The 17661-nt window shown below is 33.8% G+C and overlaps 1 protein-coding gene across 1 annotated transcript in view; it reads right to left on the bottom strand.

Moving 5' to 3' along the window:
• Positions 1 to 17661, bottom strand: part of SCYL2 (SCY1 like pseudokinase 2) — a 53589-nt gene that overhangs the window by 27202 nt on the left and 8726 nt on the right. Inside the window, exons 2-10 of the mRNA XM_081083236.1 lie at positions 15646 to 15850; positions 9387 to 9544; positions 7936 to 8080; positions 6075 to 6224; positions 4733 to 4954; positions 4177 to 4293; positions 3462 to 3587; positions 2072 to 2248; positions 310 to 432 (exon numbers count right to left, since the gene is read on the bottom strand). Coding sequence (XP_080939362.1) covers positions 310 to 432; positions 2072 to 2248; positions 3462 to 3587; positions 4177 to 4293; positions 4733 to 4954; positions 6075 to 6224; positions 7936 to 8080; positions 9387 to 9544; positions 15646 to 15822 — 1395 coding nt within the window. The 5' untranslated portion in view covers positions 15823 to 15850. The remainder of the gene's footprint in view (positions 1 to 309; positions 433 to 2071; positions 2249 to 3461; positions 3588 to 4176; positions 4294 to 4732; positions 4955 to 6074; positions 6225 to 7935; positions 8081 to 9386; positions 9545 to 15645; positions 15851 to 17661) is intronic.

Here is a 17661-nt window from a genome sequence, read left to right as displayed (position 1 = left end):
TGTAACTCTCTGAAGAAGCTACTAATTGGTCTTTGGTCTACTTTTGAGTTGTGCATTGTGCAGGACAAGCCAATTCTTCCATGTGACAGCCCTTATGCTATTCAAAGGCAGTGTTCAAAGAAAAATAAAATAAATTAGTTAAGAGTGGGTACATTTTAGTAACAGTGTATGATGCAATTCAATGGATTAATATATACTACTGAGTTATTTATATGAAAGATTTGACTCAAACCCAAAGTGTACTTTACTTTTTTCTTTTGCTTTAAGAATCAAAATCATCACTAAAGGGGAAGAAATCAAATATTATACCTGTATCTGAATGGAAGGAGCTTCTAGTGCTCTGTAAACCATTGGTAGGACACTGTTCTTTATTTCATCAGGAGGAGTTTTGGTTAATAGCAAATCCATTTTTTGTAAGAAAATTAACAAAATCTGTGTAGAAAAAGGGAATAATGCATTAAATTCCAGAATTTTTACATGATTTTATATATCCCAAAATTAAAAGAATATTCTAAAGAATAAAATTCTAAAGAATAAGTTATATATTTTCACACTCACCATGTTGCTAGCCTGAGGGCATGGAAGACAAAAACATACAAATCAAGTCTCTTACATTTCTGGAAGCACAATATTTAACATCTGCTCTCAGTTTAGGCATTTAAATAAAGACTAATTTCCTAACTCTCACAAATCTTCAGTAATATGTCTCTTACCCACAAGTATCAACTATCTGGAAAGCAACTGGGTAAAGAAGTAAAAGCCTGAGGGCAACAAAATCACATGGCCCCCAACAGTAAGTTCTGTCACTTGGTTTCTATGAAGCTCAAGAGAAGAAAAGGTACAGGAATAAAAAAGACTGTCAGGAAAAATTCTAGAAAGAAATGTTTCAGTTCATTTTTTGACCTAGCTGCCACCACATACCTAAATAATAAGGAACAAACTGCCTCTTCTATTCATGAAGAATACTTAGTCTTGCCAAGGCTCGGTTAAAATTTTTTCAAAAGGAATTTTTAGCTAGACTACTAAGGAGAAAAAGAGTACCAAAGAATGGAGGCAAATAAGAATTCAAATGGTATCTTTGGGATACTATATTGACTAATGCATAGCTTAGTGGACATGTGGCTCTGCTACTTTCCCTCCTGATATCTTAACAGTGTTTGCGGGAGTCTGCCTCAAAGCCCCCAGTTCCCTCATCTGCCCTTTCCTTAGCCACAGGAACTCCTGCCTTACCACAAGGACCTCCTTCTGTTCCCCTCCTTTCAAGGGAAGGATTGCAAACAGCCTGCCACAAAACCATTAAATCAGGTAGCTGATGGTTTATTAATAAGCGATTGCCATGTAGTGGCAAAAGCAAGTAATAATTTACTATGTGCCAGAAAATTTCATTTACTCTCAACAGCCTCTTTCATTTTGGAAACGAGCAAAATGGAAGCTTTAAAAGATTAAGGACTTGTTCAAGTAAGGAGGTAATGGACAGATTCCAACCCAGGTATATGACCCTACTGCTCTGAAATCCAAGACCATCTTGAATCTGGCAAATAAATACTGTAATAGAGTTTACATCAGACACTATGCTTTTCACTTACAATACACACACATATTATTTTTGGGTGCTATAAGCATTTTCCCTTTTCTGATGAAACTCTTCATTAACAATAAAATAAAAGAGAAAATACTGGCATAAACCTGTGTAAATGAAGGACCCTGGTTAACAGAACAAACAAAAAACAAATAAAAACACTTAGAAGTGTAAGATATACTTATTTTTCCAAACCTGTAACTTTTAATAAGACCAATGGGAACAGTACAACACATGCACAATCTCATTACAATTAATTTTCTGAGATGTTAACTTATAGAGAACTGCAGACATTTACTTGGAGAGTTCAATTATAATTTTAGGAATGGGTCACTTCAAACATGCAAAATAGCTGACGAATGGAAAAGAAGTCTCTTAGATTTACCTGTTTTTTAAAAGTCACATATCCATTCCTTGTTTTCAATGATAGTCACTATTGACCAATATTACTGAATAACAGCTGATAAATAGGAAAATTATCTATATACATACCTGTATTGGCTCCTGCTGTTTAAAGACAGGGCCAAGGTCAGGTAGAATTAATTTGACATATTCTTCTTTGGTGCATTCTTCAGCAATCATTAGAACATTGGGCAAAACAAAAGGTACCATGTCAGGGTTTACAAATTCTGAAGTCAAGCAAGGCAAAATTCTCTGCACAATGACACGCTGAAAAGAAAAAAATGTTTCATAAAACTAAATTTTATTTCACGTCTTTAGTGCTAACACTGAAATTATAGTTTAAAATCTCCAATCCCTTTGGGTAAGGTGACCATATAATTTATGGTTGAAATTGGGACACTTTTAAAAGTAAAATAGGGTGCTATTAACAATTATGGCAGGACAAAGACATAACTTGGTAACGTGACAGATAACAAGGGATACATAATCACTCTTCCTTTAGAAAACCTTCCCTCAATTAGTCTTCACGAATATGTTTTTCCTCTTAATTCCTTCACTGCTTATGATTCATACCACACAATTTAAACACTGTCCTATACTGTTAATTATTGCTTCACGCATGTTAATCCTATTTACACTTACTATAAAGGCCTTGAGAGCAAGAATAAATTTTTTGTTTCCTCTTTATTCTCCATAGCATCTAACAAGAAAAGGGCTAGCAGTACATATCAATTAATTCTGACAGATTAAACATGGGACATTATTTTGGAACCCGAAATTATTATTTTTCCAGTGGTTTCTTTAGCATTCATAGTGTTTATACTATAATAAAGGCTCAGTGCACAGATTCACTGGTGGAGTCCCTCGGCCTGGCCTGCGGGGATTGGGCCAAAACGGGCTCTCCGACATCCCCCGAGAGGTCCCAGATTGCGAGAGGGTGTAGGCCAGGCAGAGGGACCCCACTGGTGCATGATCAAGGCCATGGAGGGACTGCGGGAGGGCTCCAGGGCATGTCCGGCCTGTCTCGCCTAGTCCCGACTGGTCGGACCCCAGCAGCAAGCTAACCTACTGGTTGGAGCATCTGTCCCCTGGTGGTCAGTGAGCGTCATAGCGACTGGTCGAAGCATATTAGGCTTTTATTATATAGGATTACGTTCATTGTTTAATAAGCCAGAGAGGGAGAGCTGAGGAACTGGAGAGGCCTAGCATCAATACAAATGTATCCCCTTAAGTGTTGGTAATACAATGAGTTCCACAATAACAGATTACGGGTTTCTTTTCTGACATTTATCTTTCTAATTTTTTTATGCTATTTCATTTTCGAACAATGCAAAAGAAGGTCCACTAAACTTCTGGCTTCAGTTTGAAGTCTTTTACAGTCACAAAGTTACATTTATTTCTTTGGAAGAGTTATTATAGCAAGTTAAAGTAAACTTTAAATTCTAAAATCCTGGCTATAAGAATCTGACCAACAACAAACCTTGGGCAATTTTGGTAGAACCTTTGGCAGTCCTTTGAAAAACTGTGATTTCTGAAGGTTATCTCTTTGGAATAAGGTATCAAAATACTGCAGTGTTACTGCACCAACATCATCAAAGAAAGGAATCTAAAAACAGGAAATGAAATTATTTTGATAAATATTAAGGTACTTCTCATATCTGCAACTGCCACAATTTGATGAAAAATATTCAGAATATTTAACAAAATGCTAAGAGATTTCATAAAAATTCTAATTTAGAAAATCAGAATAAGGAAGTAACAAATTATTTTTCTTTCCAAGTTCAAATTTTCAGAAGCAGTACCTTTGAGTTGGCTGGAATAACTTTTTTTTTTTTACATAACTAGTAAAATACTGAAATATTAATAAAATAGGTTGGAGGTACAAAGAACATCATTAATCTATTAAAGGCCATGCTTATATGAGTGAACAAGAGTTGGAGTGTCCAAAACTTTTGCAAGTATAACTATGTTACAACTGTTGTTTCTTTGAAATCTTAATTTTATATCAGAGCAGGTATATGCATAAATTATTTAAATGTTTAAGAGTAAAAAAAGCTGAATATTTAATACATTCAAGAATACAGATATTATCTGGGGACTATATACGATTAAATCTTGTTTTAGAAGCAGTTTATCTACTTTCACAGATTTTCTGTTCCTCCACCTAAGGCAGAAATTCATGTGTCCTCACTTACCTTCGTCATTTGATCTGCATCTGGTCTTACAGTTGGAGTTACATTTAACAGTAGTTTTACATGTTCACGGACTTCCTCAGGTATATTTGTAAGTGAACTAGATCCTAAACGACTCAACTATTCAAAAGAGTGATAATATTAAATATGAATATAAAATATTCAGAGATATGCATTTATGTTGTCAAGTCCATTTAAGAAACTTAAAATTTACTTAAAAATATTTTTTTAGATTCAAACAAATTGCTAATTCTATTACTACAAGATAATTAAAACACTTATCTTTATTAGCTGATTATTTCTATTCCTAAAACAAAATGCCCAGTTTTTTAGACCATATTTTAAAATTCAGTCTAGTAAATACATGTCACGATTACAGTTGTAGTAACAGACTTTACCTAATCCTCACTGATTAATTACTTTTGCTAAGCTGATTTTATGCAAACAAACTATATATAAGACATTCATCTCAGAATTTTCTGAATACATTTTTAGGAAAAAAAAATCAAAGCAGCATTTAATACATTTTTAATGCAAGCAAATATTTAAAGATAAATACCTGATCCAACTGCCTACTGAAACTCTTATAAATATCTTGCTTGTTAATTTCAAATACAGGTTTCCCTTTGTTAAATACAGCATAAATGACAGTTCCTAAAGAGTACATATCACTGGCTGTTTCACAGCTCACAGAAAGTATGTATTCAGGAGCCAAATATTCAGGATTTGGAAGACACAATGATGGTAAATTTGGGTCCCATTCTTTACATGGAAACTTGGGCTATAAGAAGACAGAAAAGAGATTTTATAGCTTACATATTTCAAATTAAAACAAACCTCTATCAAGTAACAATGATCTAGTTTTAAATTCAGTTAGCCATGTAAGTAAAAATTGTCATCCCCACCTTAAATCATACAATTCTCTAATTTCCAAGTCTGGAAAGTGCAAGGAACAAATTTAAGAGATAATAAAAAGATCTCTTATATTGAGATTACTGGAGTTCTCTTCCAGAAGACTATATGATACACTATGTTTTATGATACACAGGTTTCAAGTTTTATGGGCTCAAATAGATTATTGATTGAAACCTGTTCTTTCACTATGCGATTTAGTTAATAGGTTCAAAAAGTTGAAAGATTAAAAAAATGTATGGAAAACAGACTTCACGCAGTGCCTCACTCACAGCACATAATCAATACGAATTCTTTCTGCTTCCCTTTAAAATGTTTACTTAAATTACAAATCTATCTTAGGACAAATCAAGGTCCCCTTAACAACTATATATAGTAAAAACTTGAAATACTGCAGTGTTTTCCAAGGGTAAATAGGCAGGTATAATCACAAAGTAAAAGTGCTTTAGAACCAGAAAGACTGGATTCATCCTAGCTTTACCATTTGCCACCAACCTAAACTTGGCAGGTTATTTTATTCTATAAACCTAACCACCTAGGCTGTATTTTTCCTATACCTCACTGAGTTGTTATGAGGATTAAATAAGTAAATCTATAAGAAGTGTTGAGGAAAGTGCTTCAGCAAATGTCATCATTGATATTGTTGTTATCATGCTCCAATAAGTTGGGGTAATATTGCTGGAGGGTCACAATGTTGGTTAGTGCATTTGACATGGTGAGGAAAAAAATGCCTTAACCCAACAGCCCTCAAAATTTATTTAAATCTAGCATCTTTTTCTCAAGCAACATTAACTATTGTGGAATTAACAAGCTGAAGAATACTCTTAGGTACAATGAACTGTAAAATTTTTCTATAAATTTAAGCATACCATTGTACCATGCAGCCTATTTCTAGACATTTATCAGGCTTATAAATTCTCTTGACCATTCCAGACGCCGTCACAAATTTCCATAGTTTTAAAAAATTAGAACACTGACACCTTCATTACCTCTTGTTCAGAAGGATTGGTCGATGATACACAAAAATCAAAGCCCATTATTTTCCAGGCTCCACTTTTATTCAAAATTATATTTTCAGGTGTAATATTTCCATGAACCATTTTCACACTGCTATGCAAAAATGACAATCCTTCAGAAACCTGTAAATGTAAAAATAACCAGACATTTTTACATTAAATAAAACTCCTTTCAATTACAATAATAAAGTGTCTCATAAATCATAATTGCTGCCTCTCCCAATAAAAGATTTTTTATTTTTCAGATAACAATTAAATTTCATCACAAATGCAAAAGTGCAGATAATCGCAGTTGCTAGGATAAACGCAACAACAACCAGAGTACAAGTATTAAGTTCTTTTCTTAAATTTTGTTTGTTTTGAGAGAGAGAGAGAGAGAGAGATTTGTTGTTCCACTTATTTATGCATTCATTTGATTGTTTCTAGTATGTGCCCTGACAGGGGGTGGAACCTGCAACTTTGGCATATCTGGAAGGTGCTCTAACCAACTGAACTACCCAGTCAGGGCCATTAAGTTCTTTTCTATAAGCAAAAAGATAATATGAAAGCACTTTACTATCCAAATTTACTCAATTCCTGATTTTGAAAACTGAGGAAATCTTTGGTTCCTGAGTTTCAGATAGTAAATACTGAGATACCTTTGTCAATTTAATTCTAATTCTTAGTATTTTTTATACTTACACTTCATATTGAAATTTAATTTTTCTGAATAGCGTTGTGCTCAGTTTTCAAATATTAACTAATGTTCTCTCATTCTCAAAACATTTAGGTTTACTGAAAGAAGCCAGACCAAAAAAGGGAGTACATACTGCATAATGCCATTTATAAAATGCTAGAAAGTACAAACCAATTCATAGGGACAGAAAGCAGTTCAGTGATTTCCTAGGGCGAGAGATAGAAAATAAGAAAGAGCAGGGGAGAGGGATTATAACCAGTATGAGGAAACCAGGGGGGAAATAATGGATATATGCAGGATATATGCATTATTTTTATTGTAGTGATGGTGATTTATGAACTTATAAAACTGTATATTTTAAATATGGAAGTTTTTTGTATGCTAGTTAATTGTACCTTAATAAAGATGTTAAAAATAATAAACGGAATGATCTCTGTCCTCAAGGAACTAAGAATCTACTGCAATTTATTCTATAGAGATAAAGATATTTTGCTAAGCAGATAAAGAAAAATCAGAAAATATGGACATATATGAAATGGCTTACTATATCTCCTAATACCTATTAATTCCTTTAAAGATATAATTTTTTTATTAACTACTTTATTATTTCAATTTAATATTTACAAAATGAATTCACAAGGTTTAAAACTCAAAAAAATCAAAAGGGAACCACCCTAAGCACCAGTTAATGAGTGCCCTTACCCAAAGGTTACCCATACTGCCCTAGCCGGTTTGGCTCAGTGGCTAGAGCATTGGCCTACACACTGAGGGGTCCCAGGTACGATTCCAGTCAAGGGCACATGCCCAGGCTATGGGCTCGATCCCCAATAGGGGACTTGCAGGAGGCAGCCAATTCATGATTCTCTCTCATCGTGGATATTTCTATCTCTCTCTCCCTCTCCCGTCCTCTCTGAGAGCAATAAAAATATATTTAAAAGAAAAAAAAAGTTACCCATATTATGTTTCCAACAATTTAAATATAACTTAAGTATAGAAATAAACTACAGAAAATTCTAGGACAAAGAAATAATTTTTAAATTACTAAAAAAAAAAAAAATGCAATGGTTTACATTAGTGTACATGGCTAATAAATCTGAAATAGCCAAAAACAATTTTGAAGGAAAAAATTCTTTTCACAAGATGAATAAAAATACATACCTGAAGCAAACCATATTTAGTTTCTACATCATAAAGTTTATAATCCTTAATATCTGGAGAAACAGTAGAAGGCAAATTTTCCCAGTTACCTAGAACATTGGCTAAACTGGCAAAAACTGGTTCTGTACAAAATGCCAAGCAATCCCTATTTTAAAAAGGAAAAAGGGTTATTCACTATCATTTTTTCCACATTAACAAAATTACATATACATAAAACATTATTGGTTCTATTAACAAAAACATAATCTATTTTAGATTTCTCTTCAGTATTAACTCAAACCAACAGAACAATGTCAAGAAGCTTTGCATAGGAATTATACTGGTAAATCATTCAACAGTCTTTTAAACTAAGTGTTATAACTGTTGTGATACATTTTTTTAAACTTAAAAAAGTCAGGAAATAAAACATTATTTCAACTGTGCTTTTTGATGATTGATATTCTTTATGGAAAACCAATGAACTAATTTAAAATATTGTTACATTATACCTTAAAACATTATCTTTATTTCTAAGGCTATAATTTTCAGACTATGTGCAAAGGAAGCTACAGATTTCCCATAAAGGCCTCTGGAGCAAGAGGAATCAGAAAGAGGGACAGGGCATAGGTCCAGGTCCCTATAACCAATTCCATGGGAGCAGCTTTGTTTTTTATGTATTTTGTATACCACTTTGAAAGGTGTCAGATTTTTAAATTTTTAAAATTACTGCTCTTTGCCCAACTGGCGTGGCTCAGTGGTTGAACATCAACCTATGAACCAGGAGGTCAGGATTTGATTCCTGGTCAGGGCACGTGCCCTAGTTTGGGGGGTATACAGGAGGCAGCTGATCAATGATTCTCTCTCATTATTGACATTTCTATCTCTTTCCCTCTCCCTTCCTCTCTGAAATCAATAAAAATGTATATTTTTTTAAAAGATGACACAACATAAATTTCATTTTTTCGTCATTCTCAGCAACAGATCCCAAGCTCATCCTTGAGAAAAATAGATAGTAGCGTAACTTAGGGCTATGGACTAACTAACTAGGCACAACAGAAGGTTAAATGTATAGAGCATACCTGGAACACACATAAAAATAGCCCCCAAAGAGTGAATCAATGAAGAGAGGACAGGAAATTCTAGTAAATTAACAAGGACAGAAACTTTCAGACAGGGACTGTATTCTATACTTCTCTTGCAACTCCCACTTTGACTATTGCAGTGCTGAGCACAGAATAAGCAAACAGACTCATGGCAAATGTGAAGAAAGCTTCAGTTAATATTTCAAAAACAGACATATACACAGAATATGCAAATAAATTTTAGGGAAATAACTAATCCTTAAGAACTCAACACTCAGTTTATAAAAAATTTTTTACTGACAGGATACTGTATAGATAGATTTCATAAATAAAGTTATTATAAACTATTTGTTCAGGAAGTTTCTTACATAAGTTTTTATAAAAATTTACCTGGATTCTTCTAAAGGATGCTGGACAGTAAGAAGTCGAGGGTGCCGTAGCCGAGTTAACTGTTGGACTCCTCGTTTTAAAGAATCGATGATTTGATCCTTTTCAAATTTTTGATATTTGTCAATCAGCTTTTTATCAAAGACAAAAACAGCTACTTCCTAAAAAAGAATTGTGAAACTAATTTTAATCAAGAATATATGTGTATTAAAATTTTATTTAAGTGTCACAACAGTCTTCAAATAAATAAAAACTAATAGCCTGGAAATTTTAGCACCATTGTAAATTTTTCTAATATCAAAAAGCTTGTTTCTTCATGATTAGTAAATCTAAATATTTTTAAAGGTATAAGACCCACAGCCTCATCTAAGAACACAGGAAGATCTCCATATCTGAACTCTGGTATCAGAGGTACACATAAACTGTGTGTAATGTGTTGTCCCACATTTAATAGTCTCTTATGTAACCAGAATTCAAATAAAAGTTAAAATGTTTAAAAATTCAAAATGCTATTCATAATGATAACACTGGAGTATATTACAAAATTTTGAAATCCCTTTTAAAAGAAAGATTGAACATGTCAGGGAGTGGTTGTTTATACACAAAACAATATAAGCATCTTTTACATATGAATAATCTATAATTTCTCTCTCTCTCCTTCTACCCTATCCCTATCTTGTTATGGGGTAGTAATGGGAATGGTTAAAAGTACAGGAAGATGCTCCCCCCCATCAAACTCTCTTTGAGATCATTCACAGCTTATTTTATACTACCAAGATCACACATCTTCCTTAACTGTCATCTTGCTTTCATTCTCTCTCAGTTACCCAGGAAAAATAGTTCCCATCCATTTACCCAAACTTAACAAATCAGTCAAAAACTAGTCATATTGATAGTTGATGAATAACCACTGTTATATCTCCTTCATAAATACAAAGAAAACTGATGAAGCTGGAAGCAAAATTAGCAGGAATCAATGCTAGCCTTCCAAAACTCTTTGAAAGATTTTTTCCTTTTTATTGAATTTATTGGATGATACTGGTTAACAAAATTATACAGTTTTCAGGTGCGCAATTCTACAACAATCATCTGTAATTGTTTTGTGTGTTCACCACCCCAAGCCAAGTCTCCATCCATCACCATTTATACCCCTTAAGCCCTCCTTCAGCTCCTCCCATCCCCCTCCCTGTCATGAAAGATTTTTGAATGGCTCTTCCAGAATTTCTATATAAGTCTCTTTCAAAAACTTCTAATTAAATTTTTTACTATTAAACTTCAATATCCAAAACAGTATCTTTCCATTTTATTGCTGTTCTCCTCTAATTATTTTTGCCACATTATGACTGCTTTCACAAGTTAGCCCAGCAACCTAACCACATAACAGAGATTTCACTGCAGAATTCCAAGCCAATAAATTTCTCAAATACAACTTAGAGGTTCCTTATATATGTACAAGTGAGTTAAGGATATTAGAGGATATCCTTAACTTAAATCTCTGAGAAGTGGTAACATACAGGGACTGTTTAGTACTGAATTTTAACATCCTATTCCCCAAGCTTCCGTAGACTTCTTAGGAATTCTTTCATTCCTAATAGCAATCCTATGAGACAAGTTATTATCCTCAATTCACAGATGGGGACATTGTAAAGATAAATGTATCTAAGATTTCACAACTGGTAAGATGAAAAAATCCAGATTCGAACCTAGTCAGTCTAATCCTAGGGCCCACATTCTTAGACAATACACCGTTTTGTCTCCCCAGAAATAACACTTGGCCAATATATATCGAGCACCCCAGTAAAACATGACCTATGCCTTCAGGAAACAATCATTTAAGTGAGAGCTTTAAACAACATTCATATATACTGGTAAATACATTATTTTACCTCTTTTGCTCATTATGAGACACAAGACAATCTGGAGCTAAGAGCATTACGTACTATTAATTTGAACTAAAAACAAATGACCTAGAAGTTCAAGTTCCTATCTCACTATTCATGTGATAACCTTATTTTAGTAAGTGTTCTGCTATAACACATTTTGTAAATGCATCCAACTTAAATCTGTTTATTTTTTCAAGATATTTTACGTCTTTAAAAACAGGTCATGTGAAATGGCTCTTGACTCTTGCAGTTTCACACCTTAAGGAGAAACACTACAGTTCATAAAGAAGAAAAACATGGAACTCTCTCAGACAGTCTTCTTTTAGGTCAAAGATGAAAAATTCCTACATAGGTCAGAATAGGTTATTTTCTTTGTTTCAATTAGTTAATTAAAGTAAACCACTTTCAACAAAGTTGTTACTAATTAACTAACGCTTTAGGCCTCATACCTACATCCTAAGAGAAAACTCTTTCATCAGAAGACTATTATCTAATTTCTAATTTGTGTTTTCCTTCTAGTATTTCACTATACTAATCTCTGCTAACAAATACCACTTGTGTAAAACTCCTGCCACCTTATATGTTTACAAGTTTCTTGAAGAAAGAAACCATGCCTTACGTATCTCTGTACCCACCACAGGATCTACACCTAGAAGACAGATATTTATTGCCTACTGGTAGTGAATAAAGCAGTTACATGAAGCTTTTCATTACTGTCTTGAATTAAAATCTTTATCAACCTTTCATTATGAAAATTTTCAAACATACAAAAATATAGTGTCACCATCCAATATATCTTCCACTTAAGATTCAACAACTATTAACTCTAAATAAAAATTCTTTTATTAAAAAAATTACTTAAAAAAACATAAGCTATATTTAGCACTCTACTATTTGTTTACTTCATATTCTTTAAAATACATTAGCAAAGAAAGTTACCACTAAAAAGTATTTTTCCTGCCCTCGCCGTTTGGCTCAGTGAAAAGAGCGTCAGCCTGCAGACCAGAGAGAGAGTCCTGGGTTTGATTCCGGTGAAGGGCACATACTGTGGTTGCAGGCTCGTACTTGCAACCAATCGATGTGTTTCTCTCACATTGACGTTTCTCTGTCTTTCCCTTTCTCTCCCACTCTCCCTAAATATCAATGGAAAAATAGCCTCGGGTGAGGATTTAAAAAAAAAAAGGAATGCCAACTGGATCAGAACTATGGTAAATAAATCTTAAATGTCAGGTGAATAAAAAATATTTTTTTTAAAAAGTATTTTTCCTAAATAGCCTATCTTTAAATTTTAAAAAGGCTATGAAATAAATTATTTATTGTAAAAACAAATGTTTCTCAAAATGGAAGCTGTATATATCTTTTTTAAAATATATTTTTACTGATTTCAAAGAGAAAGGGAGAGGGAGAGAAATAGAAACATCAATGATGAGAGTAAATCATTGATCAGAGGTCTCCTGCACCGCCCCCTACTGGGGAGTAAGCCCACAACCCAAAAATGTGCCCTTGACCGAATGGAGCCTGAGACCCTTCAGTCTGCAGGCTGACACTCTATCCACTGAGCCAAACCAGCTAAGACTGTATATATCTTTTGATATAGGCCTAATTTATAATTTTTAAAATCTACTTTGCTTACTACAAAGTTGAACACTTGCTGAAAACAAGATAGTTTAAGTAATAAAATCTAAGTTAATGTAGACCAATGTGTCTAGGGCAGGGGTGGGCAAACTTTTTGACTCGAGGGCCACAATGTGTTCCTAAACTGGACCGGAGGGCCGGAACTAAAGCATGGATGGAGTGTTTGTGTGAACTAATATAAATTCAAAGTAAACATCATTACATAAAAGGTACGGTCTTTTTTTTTTTTTTAGTTTTATTCATTTCAAACGGGCCGGATCCGGCCCACGGGCCGTAGTTTGCCCACGGCTGGTCTAGGGTTTCCTAACAGCAATCAGGACCTCCACTAACCTATCCCTCAAGCCACCAGGAATGGTTTTTTAAACACAGCGGTTCCCTGTGATCTCTATTTTATGGATCTTTCATGACTGGCCAGTGATGACTACCAAACATCATACTCTTCATTTTTCATGTGATTTTGCGACAATGTTTCTTTCTCAAAACCATAAAGCAAAATCTAAAATTTTATTTAGATTAAGTTAAAAATAAGGTAGTTTTGAGAAGACTGAGAGATAAGATACACCCTTATTTATTTTTAACTATTAAAACTAGGTATTCGAATCTCTTAGCCCAAAGTCCCTAATCTGGTGTTTACCTCAAAGTCAAATTTAAGATCATATATTCTGCTATAAAACACAACTGCAATCAAGTACACTGATGCTACATCAAGAAAGATGCCCTCAGTCTCAATGTCCCTTTATAGGGAGAAGTAAGGAGGGGGAGGACTAAGGAAAATACCATTTTCCTTTGTTTTTTCCTTCCAGTTTCTATAAGTTCACAGAAAGTTCTATATTTTGTCCTGTATGGTAAAACCAGCCTCATGTGGCTATGGAACATTTGAAGTGCAACTAAAGAACTGAATTTAATTTTATAGAATTTCAATTAACTAAAATAGCTATATAAAGCTTGCGGCTACCACGCTAAATATACTGAATAGCAAAACTCTAGATTATTTTCTGTGATTGCCAATTCATTGCCCAGGTGGGTAGAGACTTAGCTATTCCTTCAAGAATGAGCCAGTAGTCCAGATAGGATCATCAGTTCTGACCCATAAGAAGTGAAAGAGGCAAAGAAAAACATTTCAAAACCACATCCATAGAGAACAATGAAATATTTCAAAACTATATTTTTCCTCAAAGCAATAAATTTTGGGGTGAGGGGGACAAGAAATATGGTAAAGTTTCCTAAGAGAACCCAGTTCTGGCAGTCAGCAATTAAGAACTTCTGTATTACTGTACAGTAGTTAATCAATGATCTATTATCTGTGCCTTGTTCTCATGTTCTATGAGCAGCAGCTCCAACAGTATCAGAGAATGTCAGCGTATGTATGAACTACTACTATAAACACAAATACCTAGGACACTTCTGGTTAAGCACAAAGACACTATTATGTTACCACATCCTTAAAAAGTAATGTAAAATTCAGTAAATTTGGTGTTTTTTCACTTTCCCCTTATATAACTACTTGTAAAAGCAATTTGTGCTATTGTGGGAGGTTGGTCATTTACAGGCCTCATGACTTCAAACTTCATGAGTTTTTTAAGTAGTCAATACTCAAGTAACCACTTACTTTGTGGATGAAATTTTGTTGAATTTAAAGGGAAAACAATGTTCAAAAAAAATGACAAATCAGTCAGCATTGAAGATACAGATCAATTTTGGACTTAAAGACTCCCTCCAAATGGCAATAAAAACAAGATTTGCAGGTCAGGTAGAAACCACATACCAGCAATACTTTTCATAAAAGTATTATCAAAGCCAATTTAGTCTTTAATACTTGTTTGGGAAAGAAGCTGATTTGGGAAAAGTGACAAATAATACATATCCACAATTATATGACTGTGATAGTCACCGGAAAATTCATATAATAAATCCCATAAGTCTTACAATCCAAATGTTTCACTTTTAGGGAAGTACACTACTTTTAGAAATGGTGATTTTTCCTTTTAAAGAACATACTTCTACAGAGGCCTTAAATGGGAAGGTTTTTCAATTCTTTAACAATTCCAACAGACAGCTGCAGTAAAATTTAACACTAATGATCCTCCACATTTCTAAGAACAATCTGTTGGATCTCCTAAATCAAATTTAGAAAATAATACTACAACTCATTCAAACTACTACTCACTAAAAGGTCAGTTAGTTTTAAAATAACTTTAAAATCAGTGTACAGCAAGACATGTTAGTACTGATTGTAGCCCACAAATATAGCCCTTTCCAATGGTAAAACTTATTCAGGTTAAATGCAAAAGAATATTATAGGAGTTAATTTTCAAGAAGGCTATAGAATTAAAGAGGGAATAAGAATACACTACATAAGAATGCATTTAATTCTGAAAAAATTTAACTGTTTATTTTCCCAATAACTTATTGATAAATATGAAAAGGAACATGACAATTTTTATTCTAAAACATATACTTTGCTAAATATTAAAATGTAATACTACATAATCATTTGCACAGCTGATATGTTTATTAACTAAACAAAATTAAATTATAAGATGAGATGATATATCAAACAATATACTTACAACGAAGAGATTCAAGGCACGTTTAAAAGCATTTGTTTTTGTATGACTTCAACAGACAAAATGAGAACTAAAGAACCCATCATTTTTGGCATTTCTTAACATAAAAATGCATACATGCATGTTATGATCTTTATTAGCATGTGTTTTTTCCAATTGGATTCAATGAAAACTTACCTGTTTTGTTGACTTTTTTGTGCCATTAAAAATCTTCCAAGCTAGACCATTCCCACCACTGGCAATGTGTCGACCAACATCGAATTCTCTAGTGACAGGATTTCCCATTACAGCACTAGTGACGTCGGCTGTTACTTTTGTAACAGTACTCTTCAACTTATTAAGCATGGACTCCATGGCTGCAATATTGGGCAATTATAATTACCTAGAAACACGGGGTATAGGGGAGCTCTGATCATTTCTTTATTCTTATTTAATCACTTAACATTCATTACTTAGTATGAAAAGCTTAATATATCTAAACATTGAGCAAAACAATCCTATAGAGATAAAAGCTACATGATGGTTTGGTCTTCTGAGAACCCAAATGTAACTTTCGTGCAAATTTAAGTCTAGGAACCAACCTGTTCTCTCCAACCTCAACTGTCACAGAACAGGAAGAAAAACACATATTTACACTTGACACTGATATGAATGTTGCTCAACTATATAACTTGGACCTTTTAAGACATACAGTGGTGTAAAGGGTCTGAATCTTCCTTCATATTAAAAACAACCATGTAAAACTTGAAAGGAGATAAAGACAGTAGATTTAAGTCCAACCATATAAATAATAACATTAAGTATAAATCATTTAAAATTCAAATTAAAAAGCACAGATTATCAACTAGATTTTTTAAAAAGGACACCCAACTTATGCTGCTTACAAGAAACCCACTTTAAAACCACTTTACAAGATGACTTAAAAGTAAAAGAATGTGAAAATATACCAAGCTGCTGTGGCTATATTAATAAACAGAATAGGCTTGAAGACAAAGGACATTTCATAATGGTAAAGTTAATTCGTCAAGAAGACATAACAAACCTAACTGTGTACACACTCAATGAGAGCTTCAAAATAAATGCAGCAAAAAGTGACAGAACTGAAAGAATAAAAAGACAAATGCACAATTATAGTTGGACTAGAAGGGTCCTCACTCAGTAACAGATGGACAGAGAGACCAAGTAGACAGAAATCAGTAAAGATATAGAAGACCTGAACAACACTATTAAACAATCTGATCTAAAACACTCTACAACAGCAGAATACATTTTCTTTTCTTGTATACATGGAACATTCACTAAGACAGACTATATGCTGGGCCATAAAACACACCTCAACATATACTTGTTAGACATTGGGAATACAGATGTAAATGGAAACGTATCAGCTCTATAGGGACTCAATCCAATAGCAGACTCAGATCTCCAAAATTTTACAGCAACTCACTAGAGGTATGAATGTACCATGTTATGGGAACGCAAAAATGGGCTTAAAAATGAAGAGTTTTTCAGATAGAAAAAATGGGACGGAGCATTTCAGAAAGGATGTGCCAAGCCATAAAGGAGAGAAAGACTATGATGTGATCTGAAAACTACAAATAGTCCAATATGAAAACAAACATTATTTTCAGAGTTTATATTCAAATCTGAGATGCCTATTCATAATCTAAAAAGAATCAACACTAGTACCCAAGGTAGGAATAGACGTGGAAGTTCATCTGGTGAATTATTTAATACTTATTGAGTACCCACTATGTACTTGACACCATATAAGAAACTGGAAAGAAATAAATAAAAGAAAAATAAGTCATGAAAGATCTTACCATCCAAGGGGCAAGAGAGAGAGAAGTAAGCCAACCATAGCATTAGCCTACAGTGATAAAATGCTAAGGAATATATATGCACAGTGTTATAGGAACAAAAAGAGGAACAGATGGGCGGAGAAACCAAGATGGCGGCATAGGTTAACGCCGGAGATTGCTGCCTCGAACAACCACTACAAAAAACAACTAAAAGATGGAACGGACATCATCCAGAACCACAGGAAGGCTGGCTGAGTGGAAATTCTACAACTAGGAGGAAAGAGAATATCATACCCAGACTCAGAGGAGGCGCAGTGCTGAAGTGAAATACTAAGGTGCGGAGTGCATGCGGAGCGGGCTGGAGGCGGAGGGCGCGGTTGTTGTTTTCAAT

This window comes from Myotis nattereri (assembly GCF_964212035.1).
Source record: "Myotis nattereri genome assembly, chromosome: 2".
Taxonomy (NCBI): domain Eukaryota; kingdom Metazoa; phylum Chordata; class Mammalia; order Chiroptera; family Vespertilionidae; genus Myotis; species Myotis nattereri.
This window is presented reverse-complemented; position numbering and strand designations above follow the sequence as displayed.